This window comes from Trichomonascus vanleenenianus, assembly GCF_965637985.1.
Source record: "Trichomonascus vanleenenianus strain CLIB 3782 genome assembly, contig: TRVA0_015S, whole genome shotgun sequence".
Classification (NCBI taxonomy): domain Eukaryota; kingdom Fungi; phylum Ascomycota; class Dipodascomycetes; order Dipodascales; family Trichomonascaceae; genus Blastobotrys; species Blastobotrys vanleenenianus.
In genome coordinates, this window is record NW_027481872.1 from 67,714 (window position 1) to 82,357 (window position 14,644).

At 46.5% G+C, this 14,644-nt stretch overlaps 6 protein-coding genes across 6 annotated transcripts; 5 read left to right on the plus strand and 1 right to left on the minus strand.

Moving 5' to 3' along the window:
• Positions 1–2,786: 2,786 nt before the first annotated feature.
• Positions 2,787–4,298, plus strand: TRVA0_015S00628 (uncharacterized protein; the record flags this gene model as incomplete). The annotated part of the gene is made up of 1 exon (XM_076684366.1): positions 2,787–4,298. One exon carries the CDS (start codon positions 2,787–2,789, stop codon positions 4,296–4,298), a length of 1,512 nt encoding a protein of 503 aa, XP_076541334.1.
• A 2,772-nt stretch (positions 4,299–7,070) lies between these two features.
• TRVA0_015S00650 (C2H2-type zinc finger protein) lies at positions 7,071–7,934 on the plus strand (the record flags this gene model as incomplete). Its single annotated transcript, XM_076684367.1, has 1 exon — positions 7,071–7,934. One exon carries the CDS (start codon positions 7,071–7,073, stop codon positions 7,932–7,934), a length of 864 nt encoding a protein of 287 aa, XP_076541335.1.
• Positions 7,935–8,525: 591 nt separating this feature from the next.
• ZNG1 (GTP-dependent zinc transferase) lies at positions 8,526–9,566 on the plus strand (the record flags this gene model as incomplete). The annotated part of the gene is made up of 1 exon (XM_076684368.1): positions 8,526–9,566. One exon carries the CDS (start codon positions 8,526–8,528, stop codon positions 9,564–9,566), a length of 1,041 nt encoding a protein of 346 aa, XP_076541336.1.
• A 506-nt stretch (positions 9,567–10,072) lies between these two features.
• TAF9 (chromatin modification protein) lies at positions 10,073–10,591 on the minus strand (the record flags this gene model as incomplete). Its single annotated transcript, XM_076684369.1, has 1 exon — positions 10,073–10,591. The coding sequence occupies one exon, from the start codon at positions 10,589–10,591 to the stop codon at positions 10,073–10,075; it is 519 nt and encodes a 172-aa protein (XP_076541337.1).
• Positions 10,592–11,360: 769 nt separating this feature from the next.
• Positions 11,361–12,044, plus strand: CPR8 (peptidylprolyl isomerase family protein CPR8; the record flags this gene model as incomplete). The annotated part of the gene is made up of 1 exon (XM_076684370.1): positions 11,361–12,044. One exon carries the CDS (start codon positions 11,361–11,363, stop codon positions 12,042–12,044), a length of 684 nt encoding a protein of 227 aa, XP_076541338.1.
• A 1,050-nt stretch (positions 12,045–13,094) lies between these two features.
• On the plus strand, positions 13,095–14,531 carry TRVA0_015S00738 (uncharacterized protein; the record flags this gene model as incomplete). The annotated part of the gene is made up of 1 exon (XM_076684371.1): positions 13,095–14,531. The coding sequence occupies one exon, from the start codon at positions 13,095–13,097 to the stop codon at positions 14,529–14,531; it is 1,437 nt and encodes a 478-aa protein (XP_076541339.1).
• Positions 14,532–14,644: the final 113 nt, after the last annotated feature.

Genomic DNA, 14,644 nt, shown 5'->3' on the forward strand with positions numbered 1-14,644 from the left:
TGATCGAATATGGTCTTCCCTGGTTTGCCGTAATCCTAGCCGTCGCAGTTGCTTTCAAATCGCTCAACCATGAGACAAGCCCCAAAATTTAAAATATCCTTCGTGGCCAACTTATCCGAGAGAGCATCGTGGGGCCACGGATATGCTTTGGAGTAAGGGGGACTGCCCAAGAACTTGCGCTAGAACTTGCAAAGCAAGTCACATATGCTACTAATGCACGTTTTATGAGTGCTAGACAGGCATCAACCCCTGAATGAATGAACGACTCGGGGGCCAAATGGGAAACGATTTAATACTATTGAAGCTACTGTACTGAAGCTACTGTATGGAAGCATGCAATACATACAGATGCAACATACGCATGGTACCTATGAAGCGAAACAGTACCAATGGCACTATGTTGAGTCCTCCCAGCAGTCGGTAATGTGACTGGACAACTGGACTACATCCCTGGCATGCATCGAGGGGACTGACAACGTAAGATTAAGGCGGATATACGTGGTGTATTCGCTAATGTGGCCGTTTTGGCTTGTTGTCTGCCTAGCGAGCGTGGATGGATCACACGGTAGGCGCTTTATGTGCTTTGGTTATTCCCGTCCGGCGGTACCTTGTTTAAGGCTTGGGTTCTGGTGTACCACGACAAGGCCAAGCCGCAGTGGAGGCATCAGGAAGCCGCAAAGTCTCATATTACGTGTCCTGAATCGCCTTTTGTGGGTGCGCCTTTCAAAATACGCTTGTTTGACAGGGCTATTTTGTCGGTCTCATATTGCCATGGTTTTCTAAAACATCGACTGCAGAACCATTTTGTCACCACGCACTGCACCATAAGCGGAAAAAAGAATGATCGCAATTATGCCCAATTAGGCTGCATTTAGGCCTGCTATGGTAGTCCCACCGTTCCCATGCCCCTCCCTCGATGAGGTGCTGCATAGAGGTGTCAGTGTTGCAGCATGGTAGTACATGATGCATACATTGACGGGCCGCTGGGGCAGGAGGAAAGGAGAAGCTACTGAAATGGCATTTTAGATGGTTCGAACGCACGAGCCATTGGAGTAAAAGGGTAAACTCTGACACACCCGTTGGAGCAAAATTGAACTCTGCATGAATCGTAATACGCTGGATCGGAAGAGAGGAGTTTATTTTTCGTGCAATTGAGTTCTTCTTATTCCTTGGTGAGATGAGAAGAAAAGAAAGCCGAAGTGAAGAAAGAGAGGCCCCTGGGAGTTGAAAGACTATGAGGAGAAAAAAAAGGTCCCAGTAATGGTGCACTGGAAAAAACATCTGGAGCTCATCATTTCAAGTCTAGAAAACCTTGTCACAGAGTTTGACATCGCATCGCCTAGGTGATTTAAGCAGGGCTTGAAAACCTCTCAACCAATAAATACTGTCTGCTTCCGCCCCTGGACCATGATTATGCAGGAAGGCCATTATCCTCGAGTTCTGCTGCCAACTCCTTCTGTCTACCATGTTTATGAGTGGTTTTCCTGGCAATCGAGACATCTGCTATTGTGCTGTACCACAGTCCTGTTTTTTTGTTATTTTGTTCCTATAGGGGCTACCGTTACCACTGTTCTGTTCCCCCCCCCTCCCCCTCCACCACTTCCTGCTCCGATAACCTTGTTTCCTAACGACACTACACTTTCCACCGAGAAGGTGAGAGAAAAAGAGGACAGTCATCTGAAGCTTGGGACATTTGACGACAATAGCCAAAAATTTCGAAGATCGACATATACCCCGATTAATCGACAGCTGACATTTATTCAGCTATAGGTTTCGCGATTACGTGCTGACAGATTCGGAACACACTTTTTTTAGACATTTGCGACAGCTGCCTCGGCGAGCAAGGAAATTGTTTTGACGTTTACCATTGAGCAGGTACACTCAGACCGGTATACCCCACCCGAGGGACATAGAGAAGCCAAAGCCCGAGAGAACAAGCAAGCCGTCCGCCGCCCACCACTATACCACAATCGACTCAGGCGGAAACTGCCGTGGGAAGAGAATTGACGAGCAAAGAAGACTCAATTTGATTCACCAAAATAAAACCATACATTAATTGGTTCGAGGGCGTTATCGCGGCTTTACAGCTCAAGAAATTAATGTGAGATTGCTCTGTTGGACCAGTACACAGCCAAGCGACCTACGATTTTTTCTTCTTCATTGGATCGTCCTTTTTTCTCTCTCTTTCTCTCTCTCTCTCTCTCTCTCTCGCAGTTTGTACCATACTTCGATCTAGAGTTCAGACTTTGCAAGTTCCTTCTTTGGCTGTTCTGTTTAGACGAAGGCGACCACTCAGGGTTTAAAGTCGCTTGAGCCGCATTTCATTTCACTAGCTGGACCCTAGCTCTCGCAGTCTAGTGCGATCCAGTTTTTGTTGTATTGCGGACGGTTCGCTGTCTTGAAAGATATTTTCTCTTCTCATTTGACTTCTAGACTCACCATCGAGTTACTAGAGGGGCCGGGGAAACTAAAACTTGCAGGCCTCTTCAAACAAGTCTCAAGAGTTCACGATTTCGTCCCTATTTCAAAGCCCCAGTCAAGCGAGAGCGGCCACTGGCCCAGGATCTAAGAAGGATTCTGAATGTGGAGGTAATCACAGTGCTCTAGCCTCCTCTAACCACCATCTATCACCGTCGCCAGAAACACAATCTCCACGCCACGGCAGCAATACTAACTTGAGCGACCAGAGCCAACAACAACCGCCGCTTTCTGCCGGGGTTGGGCAGCATCAGTCTCAAGGCAATCGCAGCTTGCAGCCTCCACCACCCCCACCACCTGCATTGAACATGCTCATGAGCCAGCAATTTCCACATCCGAGCTCACATCTGTACTCTATGCCGTCTGCCGGTGTTTCAACAGTACATGCTGCAGCATCGGCAAGCCAACAGCAGTCATCAGCATCTTCGTCTTCGTCTCAGGCATACTTTGAATCCATTCAATCACAGTCTTCCCATCCTCAGGCACCTGCTTCGGGGGTATCTGGAGTAGTAGGGAGGGGTGGTGGTGGGGGAGAAGAGGTTCAATCTAGTAGACCGCAATCTACGACAGAGATCTCCGATTCCTCCAAGAAGGGTGGACCAGGTAGCAATGCGTCTAGCAGTTCTCAACAACAGGTCAGTAATTTAAGCTCGCCGCAGTTGTTGTTCGAGATGTCGCAGTCCAGTCACTCGGAGTTTCAGCGTCAGCATGCTCAGCGTCCTCAAATACCTCCTCCGGCAATTGGACATCACTACCAGTCGCACCAACAGGTTCAGTATCCATTCCAGCACTACGACTTTTACACCCTGTCGCATGGTTCCCATCAGAGACCACCGCACGAAATGAGATCATCTCCTCGAACTCAGTTTCCGTCACAGGGAATTACCGCCTCTTCATACCCACTGGTGCATCCTCAATCACAGGAGGTAGTCCACAGACCACCAATCCAGCAGCACAGCGATTTTTCATTCATGGACCAGCTTGCCAGCGATCCGACTACTGGGAATACGACGCCGATTCCAGCTCCTACGCATGACGATTCTTTTGTATTCCAGCCTCCACAATTTCAAGCGTACCACCAGCATCATTACCAGCACATGGCCAGCGGCTCAAACATGCCAATGGCTACATTCCAGAGCGCTAACGCCCCATTTTACTTCAATAAACGCAAGGACGCCATGCTAGACCCCGATGTTGTGCATCCCACTGAGAAACGCCCTCGGCTGGAGAGCTATGAGCCTTCGAGCACTTCAATAGGAGGGCCACATCAGCATCATCCCCCTACAGGGGACGTACAGCGCAGCGACAGTGTGTCGAGCGCCTCAGGCAAGCGGCCCATGCAACGGTCTACGGCGTGGACAAGAATTGAGGAAGATAGATTACAAGTACTAGTGGACGCAGGAGTCAAGTGGTCCGAGATTACGAGAGAGTTCCCCAATCGCTCAGCCGGAGCAATCAAGAAGCACTATTACGCGGATATGAAACACACGGTATGGACGGAAGAAGAAGACGCAATGCTGCAGCAGGTGGTCAAGGAGGACGATGAGAACCGATGGCGCCGGATTAGTGAAAAGGTGGGCAAACCTGCCAAGGCCTGTGAACGGCGGATCCGAGATATCAATCGGACCAATCGCCTGCAGCAACAAGGGCTCCAGAAACAACAGCAGGAGTTACAGCGACAGCATCAGGCTGCAGAATACGCTGCCGCTCAACATCACCAGCACCAGTTGTCTGATATGTCTCAAGATTTGGCTCCGGAAGACCTGTCGGCTGGTCTGTCCGAGATGCAGCAACCACAGGCTCATAATCATCCGGAGTGAGTGTAAATTAAGTTGCGACTGGATTATTCGTCACTGGCAAAGGATAGAGATAGAGAAAAATACAAGAAACCTTAAAAAAGCGCTTCCTACTATACTACCTGTAGACAGTACTAGTACTCCGATTGCAAAAATATAGAGTGTCTATTCACATCAATTACCACTGGTATACACAATTGGGAAGTGCTTGTTTTTCTTTTTCCATTTTCAATCATACAGACGTAGGATGTGACATGTTTGCCTTGTCTTACGCATCGATAGCATGCTTCGACTATCATCAATGGTAAAATACGATCAATCAATATAGTAATGAGCTAGCTAATGTCAGTTGTACCTTCAATGTTAGTAGATGCAATAATTTGGGTACTGAAATGGGAAGAGGGGAAAAGAAACCTGAACAAGGTGGCAGAGGTATAGAATGATTGTAGATTGTAGAGACTCATTGCGCAGAAATTGGTGAATAACAATGACGGTCCACTAAGGAGGAAGGAGGAACAATTACTGGCTTACAATGTACTGCAGTAACTGTTGGAGGATCGAAAGGCAGCTGGGATAGGAATCGCGGTATAGAGTTTATGATGGATTGTTTGGCATATACGGTGTATTTGATCAGATCTGTCTCAGGGGGCCCCTTGCCAGTGCCCTTTTTTCGTGTGATCAGTTATGTGTTCAGATTCCGCTGCAACTAACACTCGGATGAATTATTATACACTACAGTAATACAACGAAAAGTCAGGTCATCTAAGCAAATGCCGCTATGAAATTATGGGGCACCATTCTCGGCGAATGGGGCTCCTTTTCCTAATGTACTGATACTTTATTTTTCCATTTAGCTGTAGAATAGACAATACGTTGGCGGTATTAACGCGTTAGATACTTCGGGCCAAAATAGCAACGCCTGTTCTAGCCGAGTGCGGTAGTTGGCAAGACCAGTAGTATGCGGAACAAAGGTGATTAGTTTTTGGTTCTTTATCCATCCTGAGAAACTCTCTGCTTGGATATAGTGAATCGCCTGCAGGGGCAACGTGCTTCAGGTACTGTTGCATGATGCAGCTTCTATACTATTACTCCGTGGAATAGTATTTAAACTGTGCTCACACATTACTAATTCACAGCACTTGCAAGGAGTGGTTACGTAGAGTGGAAAGAAGGAAGCATTATCATATACAAACACACATGCAAATCCACTGTTTTGTTTTGGAGGTAGTTGAACACGCTCTCGGAACGGGGAGGAGGAGGAGAGAAATCTCAGATCTGCTTCAAGTCTTACAATTTCAAGGGTAATACAGTAAACGACTTTTGTTGATTTTTTTGCCCAAAGATTATACGGTGGGAAGGGAAAGCACAAGAGTTACTCAGCTGTTCGTTGCGTATTTTTCCGGCCAAAAAAAAAGGCAGCCAAATTAAATTCCATGCAGTCAGTTGGCTACATTTCTTCATTGAGCAACAAATATCATAGTTGGAACGTTTAAGCGGCGCTATATCTACTCAATGGTCCGTTCAGTAGAGGATTATAAGCAACAGTGTCAGTTAACTTCATTAGTATAGCAATTGTAAGCCTGTTCAATATGTAAGATATTGTTAAGCAATGTAAGTAGTGTACGTACGTAGTGGTCGGGTCACATATAACGCCTCAGTCATCTGCACTAATCCGGTGAACGCAAGTCTTATCTCTTCAGCGCACCCTGCTCTGGTTCCCTTCGCTCCAAAACATAACAATGTACAGCGTCCGCCTGCGTCCGAAAAAGTCAGACAGTAGGCGTAGGGAGAGCTTCAGTCCAATCCGATGAGAAACGGGAAGGAAAGGGAGAGCAGGGGACAGGGATCTGGATACCAGCTGGATTGTCTCGATCAGTTCTAATCGGCGCAAAAAAGAGGTGAGCTTGGGGAGAAGAGAACTGTGCGTGGGGCGCTTTTTGCCATTTTCATGGGGTTTGCTCTGCGTTTAAAGTTTCTCTACTATCTTTCTTCATCTGTTACCTAAGCCTATCCAATTGTAGAGTAGTGGAAGGGCCAGTGCTATCTCCTGGCATCGAGTATTTGCCCTAATTAGGCAATACACCTAATGATGTATGGCAGTTGTAGGTAGGAGGGATATGTAGGACCTCAATATGGTTACCGTTATCGACATGATGGGCTCTACATACATACAATCACAATAAATGGCTTAGGGTTGCAGCTGCCTATAAGGGCACTAACTCGTGAGCCTAATTACGCTATGTACAACACGCAGGCCCGCCAGAAATATAAGGAGCAAAGCTGATTCTCCTGGGGTCCGAACGTGCGTCGAACGCGGTCTTACCAACCGCGACCAGAGTTCCATGGTCTCACAAATATCGGGCCTCCCTTCCCCAAAGGAAAGACGCTGGTGTGCTCAGGCAATAATTATATTATTCTTGGGGCTTAGTTTCTGTGAAATAATTGCCGTCTAGTCGTTCATCTCTTTCTAGTAGTCTATGAACAGTGTTCAGTTAAGGAATTTAGGCTCGAGACAGGAGGTTAGATCCTAATCTTAATTTGGTCAACTATTTTAGTAACCGCAATCCCTAGAAACTGTGGACCACATTGCAAAGAGTGCTATTGGACTGTGTTGCTTATAATAATCAACCTCTTCATAAATCACCATCAGTTTTGCGTTGTTGCTCTAGAAGTTTGCTTGGTTCCTTCGTTCGTCCTTTATTTTTCACTCATACACTCTCTATCACTCTGGCTAGACTGATCCTTTTTTTTTTCTGTCTGGTCGAAGCTATTCTTCCTTTTTGAATAAAATTTGATATGGATCTGCGTAGTATTCTCAATGACGAAGATACGACCCGGAGACGACGTCCTTCTCCAGTGACATTACCGCCATTGGCCAAACTCTCTATTCCTGAGCCATTGCAAATTAGACGCGTATCGTCAGTTAGTTCCAATGGATCATCAACAACAAACAGCTCTTCGGCAACAACAACTACAACTTTGTCAATTGCACTGCCCAAGTCGTCCCCAGATTACTATGTTACTCAGCCGGCTTCGGCGCCAATTACCCCCATATCAGCACAAACGTCATATGCTCTACCTCCTCTGTACAAACCAGGGTACCAGTTGCAAAGGGCCCAAAGCTCACCATTGTATACTCATTATACGCCTAACATTCCATCCGAAACAGCGAGTGCCGACGACCACAAGCAGTACGGATGCCAAGTGTGCGCCAAACGGTTTGCCCGCCGGTCAGATTTGGCTCGCCATGAGAAGATTCATACGGGGGAAAAACCCAATACATGCGATATCTGCAACAAGAAGTTCATTCAGCGCTCTGCTCTAACTGTGCATCGGCGGGTCCACACAGGAGAGAAACCGCACAAATGCGACACTTGCCTCAAGGCATTCAGTGATTCGAGCTCTCTGGCACGCCATCGCAGAACCCACACCGGCGACAGGCCCTATGCCTGTTTGTATCCTGAGTGCAACAAAACGTTTACGCGACGGACTACTCTGAATAAGCATATCACGAGTCATCCGAATTGGATGCAGTCGAAAGGGTCTTCTTCGGTTCGCCGGCACTCATCAAATTACCTATATGGAACGCCATACTCGGAGTCATACTACCCACGGATTCTCCCCGACGGCTCGGTAAACAGGTCGTATGTTCTGTACTAATTGCTTAGTGCAACCTTGTAGATGATGATGTAATGATAATGATTTGATGACCTGTTTATTGGTTACTTCCTAATGAGAATACAATTGCCACACACCTAAAATGTTTTATATTCTAGTTTGGTTCGTAGCGATGGTGGCCTGGGCTATGTGCTAATGAGCTTAACTAACGCCGGAATAGCTCGTTTATCAGCCTGTCTTGTTTCAAAGGCCAATCCTACCGAATACGCACGCATAAATTGAATAACAATCAAAAAACTTGCTCATCTATGCCAAGCGTATCATCCTATTTTTTTTAATGTGGGACCACAATGCTCCAAGATATAATCCCCCTCTCCCCTACTATAGCAATAATAGCAAGCCGCACATGCCGCATCTGGGGTGGCTCGAGATCGGTCCGCGCGACAGGCAAGTAAGACACCTTCAACATTTGAAATTTACGCTTTGGCACTATTGGTGAGACGGATATTTGTGGCATATTTACAAACTCTGGAGTCTATTTTGCCCTATTAAATACGTCTGGATAGAACGTCTAATATCAACAAAGTCGTACCATCTTTATTTATTTTGTTTTTATTTTTTAAAAGTACAGAGATGGAGTTTGGAGAGCCTATCCCGGCTCTGATTGCAGAAGACGGTCCTGACACCACCAAAAGAAGCGCAGTTGATGAAGCAGAGGAGCAACGAAAAGTCCCAGTAACTATCGTCACGGGATACCTTGGATCAGGCAAGAGCACGCTTCTTAACTATTTAGCCGCCCAGGGCAAGAAGAAGATTGCAGTCGTGCTCAATGAATTTGGAGACACATCCGACATTGAGCGCTCGCTCACGGTTAAGGACGACAACAAGGTTTATGAGGAATGGGTTGAGTTAGACAACGGATGCCTGTGCTGCACGGTGCGAGATAGCGGAGTGGTAGCCATTGAGAAGCTCATGGAGCGGCGCGGCAAGTTCGACTACGTTCTGCTGGAGACCACCGGTATTGCGGATCCGGCCCCCATTGCCAATATGTTCTGGCTAGACGATGGGGTCAAGGCCCAGGTATACCTAGACGGCGTGGTAACAGTTATTGACGCGAAGCACTACGACCGAGACAACGGCGGAATGGCCGAAGTCCAGGTCGCATGCGGCGATGCGGTGGTTATCAACAAATGCGACACGGTTGACGCAGATCGCCTCGAGGAGGTGAGAAGTCTCGTGCGCCAAGTCAACACAGTCGCCAAGGTCATTGAGACTAAGTTCAGCCAGGTAGACCTTGACGAGATCCTGGACCTTCACGCGTATGAAGACCGAGCTGGGGTCGACAATGTCTCTAACAGCGATAAGCATAGCCATATTTCGACTGTTGCAGTTAAGCTCGGGGTGCAGACTACTCAGTCGCAGCTCGATGGCATCGAGAAGTGGCTCCAAACGGCCCTGTGGGAAAAGCAAATCGCGGGCAGCCCTGTATCTATCCATAGGGCCAAGGGAATTTTCATTCTCGGTGAGGCGCACGCCAAGGTGCTCCAGGCGGTACGGGAGACTTATGAGCTTATCGATACGAACCGGGTGGAGGCGGCTGAGTCCAAGGTTGTTCTGATTGGGGAGGATCTGGACAAGGCTGTAATTGAGCGGGAATTGAAGTCTTTCTATTAATTTCTGAGTCCTCCTCTATTTTTTCTCAGGGTAACGGTAATTGATGAGAAATATGATAGACCAGGAATTGACGTCACATAATTCTTTCTGGCTTCTTCTCGATCGGAGGTATCTTCTTTCAGATTAACAGCTGACAGCATATGGAATAATCTTGTCTGATTTTTTCTTGGAGTTACCCTTGTTCAAGCTAATTGGTGAGAACGACATCACTTTTTTCTCGGAGATGTCTTTTTCTATGTTAATTAATTGGTGAAGGCTTGCAGAAGGGTGCCATCGAAAAAGAATTGAACTCTCTTTCGTTCAATTTTTTGGATTCCTTCTTGGAGATATTTTATTTGTGCCGCCCACTGATGCATGACTTACCGGACATCTACATTCATCTGGCATTGCAGTGCCCCACTAATGGTTAATGAACAAAATGAACACAATTGTACTACGAGGAAGATAGTGAGCCTAAAATAGGTAGACAAAAGCCAAACCATAATAAATAGAAATACATAAATATCCTAGCTCATTTCAACATCACTCGACTGGTTATTTTGAACCTCAACCTGTTCCGTCATGACAACATCAGCCTCCTCGTCCATCTCCCACTCTTTCGAAGTCAGACAATACTTCTCAGGAGGCAGCCGCAGCCCCCAAGTCTGGGACACTGCCGGCAGAGGTCGCTTATTCCTCTCCTGAGCAAGCTCTAACAGCAGCTCTTTTGGTGGTGCAGGCTTAAACTGGTAGTTTGTTCGAGCCGCTACAGCCAATCGCACATCCTCAGTAGTCAGAGGGGCGTGCGAGGGCCCCATCCCCGCTGGGAGCGTGCTGGACGGGTTTACGTTTGCATGATCATTATAGTGGAGCGCGTCCTGGAGCACCCCGTGAGTGTATCTATATGCAAAGTCCATGAGCTGGAGTGGCACACGGTCCTGATAGCTGCTGACTCCCATCGAGGCCAGAATCAAATGAAGCAGCCGAACGTCTCGTGGTGTCGCCGAGGGCAGCTCCTCGCCACCATTCTCCTTATCGTCCGACATCGCTATAGGGCAAGAACCGGCTATGACGTGAAGGGTCGAAAAGTCATTTCGTATCGGCCCCCTTTGCCTGCGCGAGCTGTTAGTTATTTCAACCGATTTTATGTAGTTAATTCACGCAGATTAGCCAAATAATTAATTAATTAATTAATTCGTACAACTAACGAATACCGCGTAGATATATATTAACACTGTTCTTTCCTAATTATCTGGACCGTATTATTTAGTGAGTAATGAAATTGTTTTGTGTCAAAATGATATGTTGGCGGCCATAAAAAGAAAGGACTCATCGTCATACACGAATGTCTCATATGTAAGCCGCGCGAGCCGCGCGAGCCGCTCCGCATATCAACACGCCAAAAAAAAAGCCATTGCTCCACCTCAATACGAAGAGCAATTTATTAAAAAGCTTTGGAGTTTCAGTGACAATAGCAAAACTAACAATACTCTATTTAGAAAAAACCCCAAAGCAATCCTACAAAGATGCTGGCGGGGTATTAGCATAGTTAAAAGAGCAACCAATACTCCAGCCAATTGATCCAATCCCACACCTAACTAGCCCAATACTCCATCAATTCCACCTAGAAAATCAAGTGTAAATAGCCTTGACATTCAATTATTAATATCAATTAAGCATACTCTCCGATGTGGTTCCTGGTACATCTGCCAGCGTGGCGCGCGCAAAAGGTCCACCTCAGCGAATTCATCGAGACTCCACACTCCTCTTTCCCCCCTCTTTTATCCCTCCTAGTATTGTAACTACTAAAGCGAGATGAAAATGTGGACTTTGTTGGCCATTCTGGTGAGCCTCTTCGTGTTCGCTACTACTGTGCTGGCTGGCGGCTCCTCCTCCTCCAGCGGCAGCGACGTGACCCCAGAGATCACCCACAAGGTGTACTTTGACATCCAGCAGGGCGACGAGGTCCTGGGCCGAGTTGTTATGGGCCTGTACGGCGAAGTCGTCCCAAAGACCGTGGAGAACTTCCGAGCGCTTGCCACTGGCGAGAAGGGCTTCGGTTATGAGGGCTCCTCTTTCCACCGGGTCATCAAGAACTTCATGATCCAGGGCGGTGATTTCACTAACGGTGATGGTACCGGCGGCAAGTCCATCTACGGTGCCAAGTTTGCGGATGAGAACTTCCAGCTCAAGCACTCGCGACCGGGCATGCTTTCCATGGCCAATGCTGGTAAGAACACCAATGGCTCCCAGTTCTTCATCACCACTGTCGTTACCTCGTGGCTCGATGGCCGACACGTTGTGTTTGGCGAGGTGCTCGAGGGAATGGACATTGTGCGCCAGATTGAGAACTCCAAGACCTCTTACGGTGACAAGCCGGTCAAGAAGGTCACCATTGCCAAGTCTGGCGAGCTTCCAGTCGAGAAGGAGGCCCCGGTTGCCGCCGAGAGTGAGTCCGTGGCTGCGAGCGAGTCCAAGGTCCCGGAGAAGGACTTGTGACTAGCTCATCGAGCCGAAGCTATCGATGAGCTTTAACCCGCCTTAGTTATGTACTTTAAAATTGCTTGATGAGCATTCTTGAGGGGCCAGCCCCTCAAACTCCCCGTAGCTCGGCTTCGCCGAGGGCTTGTTGCCTCAACCGCTGACCACGGAGACCAGCACAATTGTCTATCCAGCTGTAGGCTTTGTAATAACGCCAGGGCGGGAAGAGGGGTTAGGTGACTGATGCTTCAAGAACTGGCTTTCAGCACTCTTTAGTAGCACCAGCCTCAATTCAATTGACATGAGTTCATCTCGGGGTACTATAGGGGAATTTTGATATTAGCGGTATGAGTACCGGTATAATAAATCCTGATTGTACATAGAGAAAAAAATGTGCGTACTTTTAACCTCTCCATAAATTGGTTTATAGAAACGTGACAATTTATTGTAACCCGCAAACAAAAACATTTGATAGAAAACAGTACTGGCGGACGCCTAGCGGCCAATAGTTGTGTTCATTAAGGCGCTTAAACGCAGAGACTACCCTCTGTATAGGTTCTATTTACCCGTACGTAACGCTGCTATCGGAACAGATTTGTTACTTTGTTAGCAGTGTGTTGGGAAGCCCTCGTACACACTATTTGTTACAGCATTGGTTAACCCGTCCGAGCTACGGGAACTCTAATACCAAAATTATGCTATATATACGGGTAGCCCACGGCCTTTTCCAAAAATAGATCACATTTCTATAAGCCTTTTACAATTTTCATTTGTTACCTTCACACAGCTGAGTTCAGGCCTTCCTAGATGTGATGGCAGCAATTCAAAGTTATAATTAGCTTGGAGAGGGAGTTACAACCCGATCTTATTTCGGCTATCAGTACCGCAGTTACATGTACTATACCATTACGTCGGCATGGTTTGCAGCAGTGCAATGAAAAACTAAGTTCGAATGATACTGGTGACTACCTTGTATATTTAATGGCCACCTTTCAACCAAAGAATAAATTGCTGCCCTTTTTAATAGAAGATATATCTCTCCCTCAGTCTTCTAGTGTTAAATATTAAATGGAAAAAAGAGTAGACTTCCTTCAGCGGCTTCCGATTGAGCTCTACGAACCAATTCTCAAGTTTCTTCACTATGATGACGTGTGGGAACTGAGACTAGTGTCAAGACAATGGTATCGCTTGTGCCAAAGGCGCATCTGGATAAAGGTAGCTATAGCAACATCTGTATCTAACTTACGGGACCTAATACTGGGTTATTTTAATGGTGCAGAGCTGGAAGACGATTCCGGCGAATATCAGGTATTGAACTATCAGAAATTAGAGAAACTTGGGTCGAACCAACAATTTCGAACAACAATTAAAGAAAACACGATGGAACTGGCTATGAGCTACAATGCCATGTGGACAGAAGGATACGACAAGCATACATATGAGAGCATTTCTGACCTTTTCAAGCAAGTTGTCAAAGTTAGGGTATGGTATGACCCAGGCCCTCAAGACGATAAATTTTTCGCATTTCAGAATATCTTGGATGTACTGAAACCCATTGCTGAATTTTCTCTAGCAATCCATTGCCACTCCAAGAAACTAGCATTGCTCGACATTGACGGCATGAATATTAAGGACTTGTGCATCTGCATTGAACAGGATTGCACTGAAGCGCAACTTACTTTGCCATTATGCAGGTCAAAATACGTGGCTCCAATTAAATGGTCTGATTTGAATACCCTGTGCAAGGATTTGGTCACATTGATTGTATTTACTGCGTATAATATTTTCCGATCGCGATTGATACCGGACACCATCAAACACCTTGAACTCACCAATACCAGTACTCTCGGAGAGGACTATACAGGTGGAAGTTTAATAGTACCGCCTGGTGTAGAGTATCTTTATATTTCAGATGGGTTTCAATACCCGTACTTGCATTTTGGGAATGCCTTTGATTCTCTTCCGGCTTCCATTCTCGCCTGTATGGACTTATCAAGAGTTAGACAGCTTAAAAGGTTCCAGTATAGAGGCGGCGATGCCACTCATGAGCTAATTCAAAGCATTCTCCAAGTTAGGGGTACTTTGGTATGGCTGTCCATTGCGTGTCACAGAGTTACATCCTTCAGTATATACGAGTTCCGAGAACTAGCCAGTGAGGGCTTAGGGCTTACGCACTTAAAGTTAACGTTGGGGTCTTTTGGCAAAGAGCTCTCTGATTATCAAGATTTCTTGACTGAGTTTCCAGCGTTGAAGCTATTGGAGATTGACGTGAACAATTACACCAGGTACTTAGTTACCCTGTGTGAGGATTGCAAATTCAACGTTATGAAGGGCCTAATTGCTTCGTTCCTCCGCGGGAGTCCGAAATTGTCGCATATACAGTTGCAATCGCAGATGGAATTGAACTTGATAGATGACTCGGTACCGTGGATTACGCGTGCTAACGGAAAACAGCTTGTGGTCTACGACGTAAATGTTTGTGAAGCTAGGTCTTTATTGAACTGAATTGCTCTGCATTAGAATTATTTTAAGTCTAGATTTTATTTTATCTGAATGCAGCATGAAAATTAACCATTAAATGTCGTCCAAAATCATTCTGCATTATAGGGTTGCTGCCG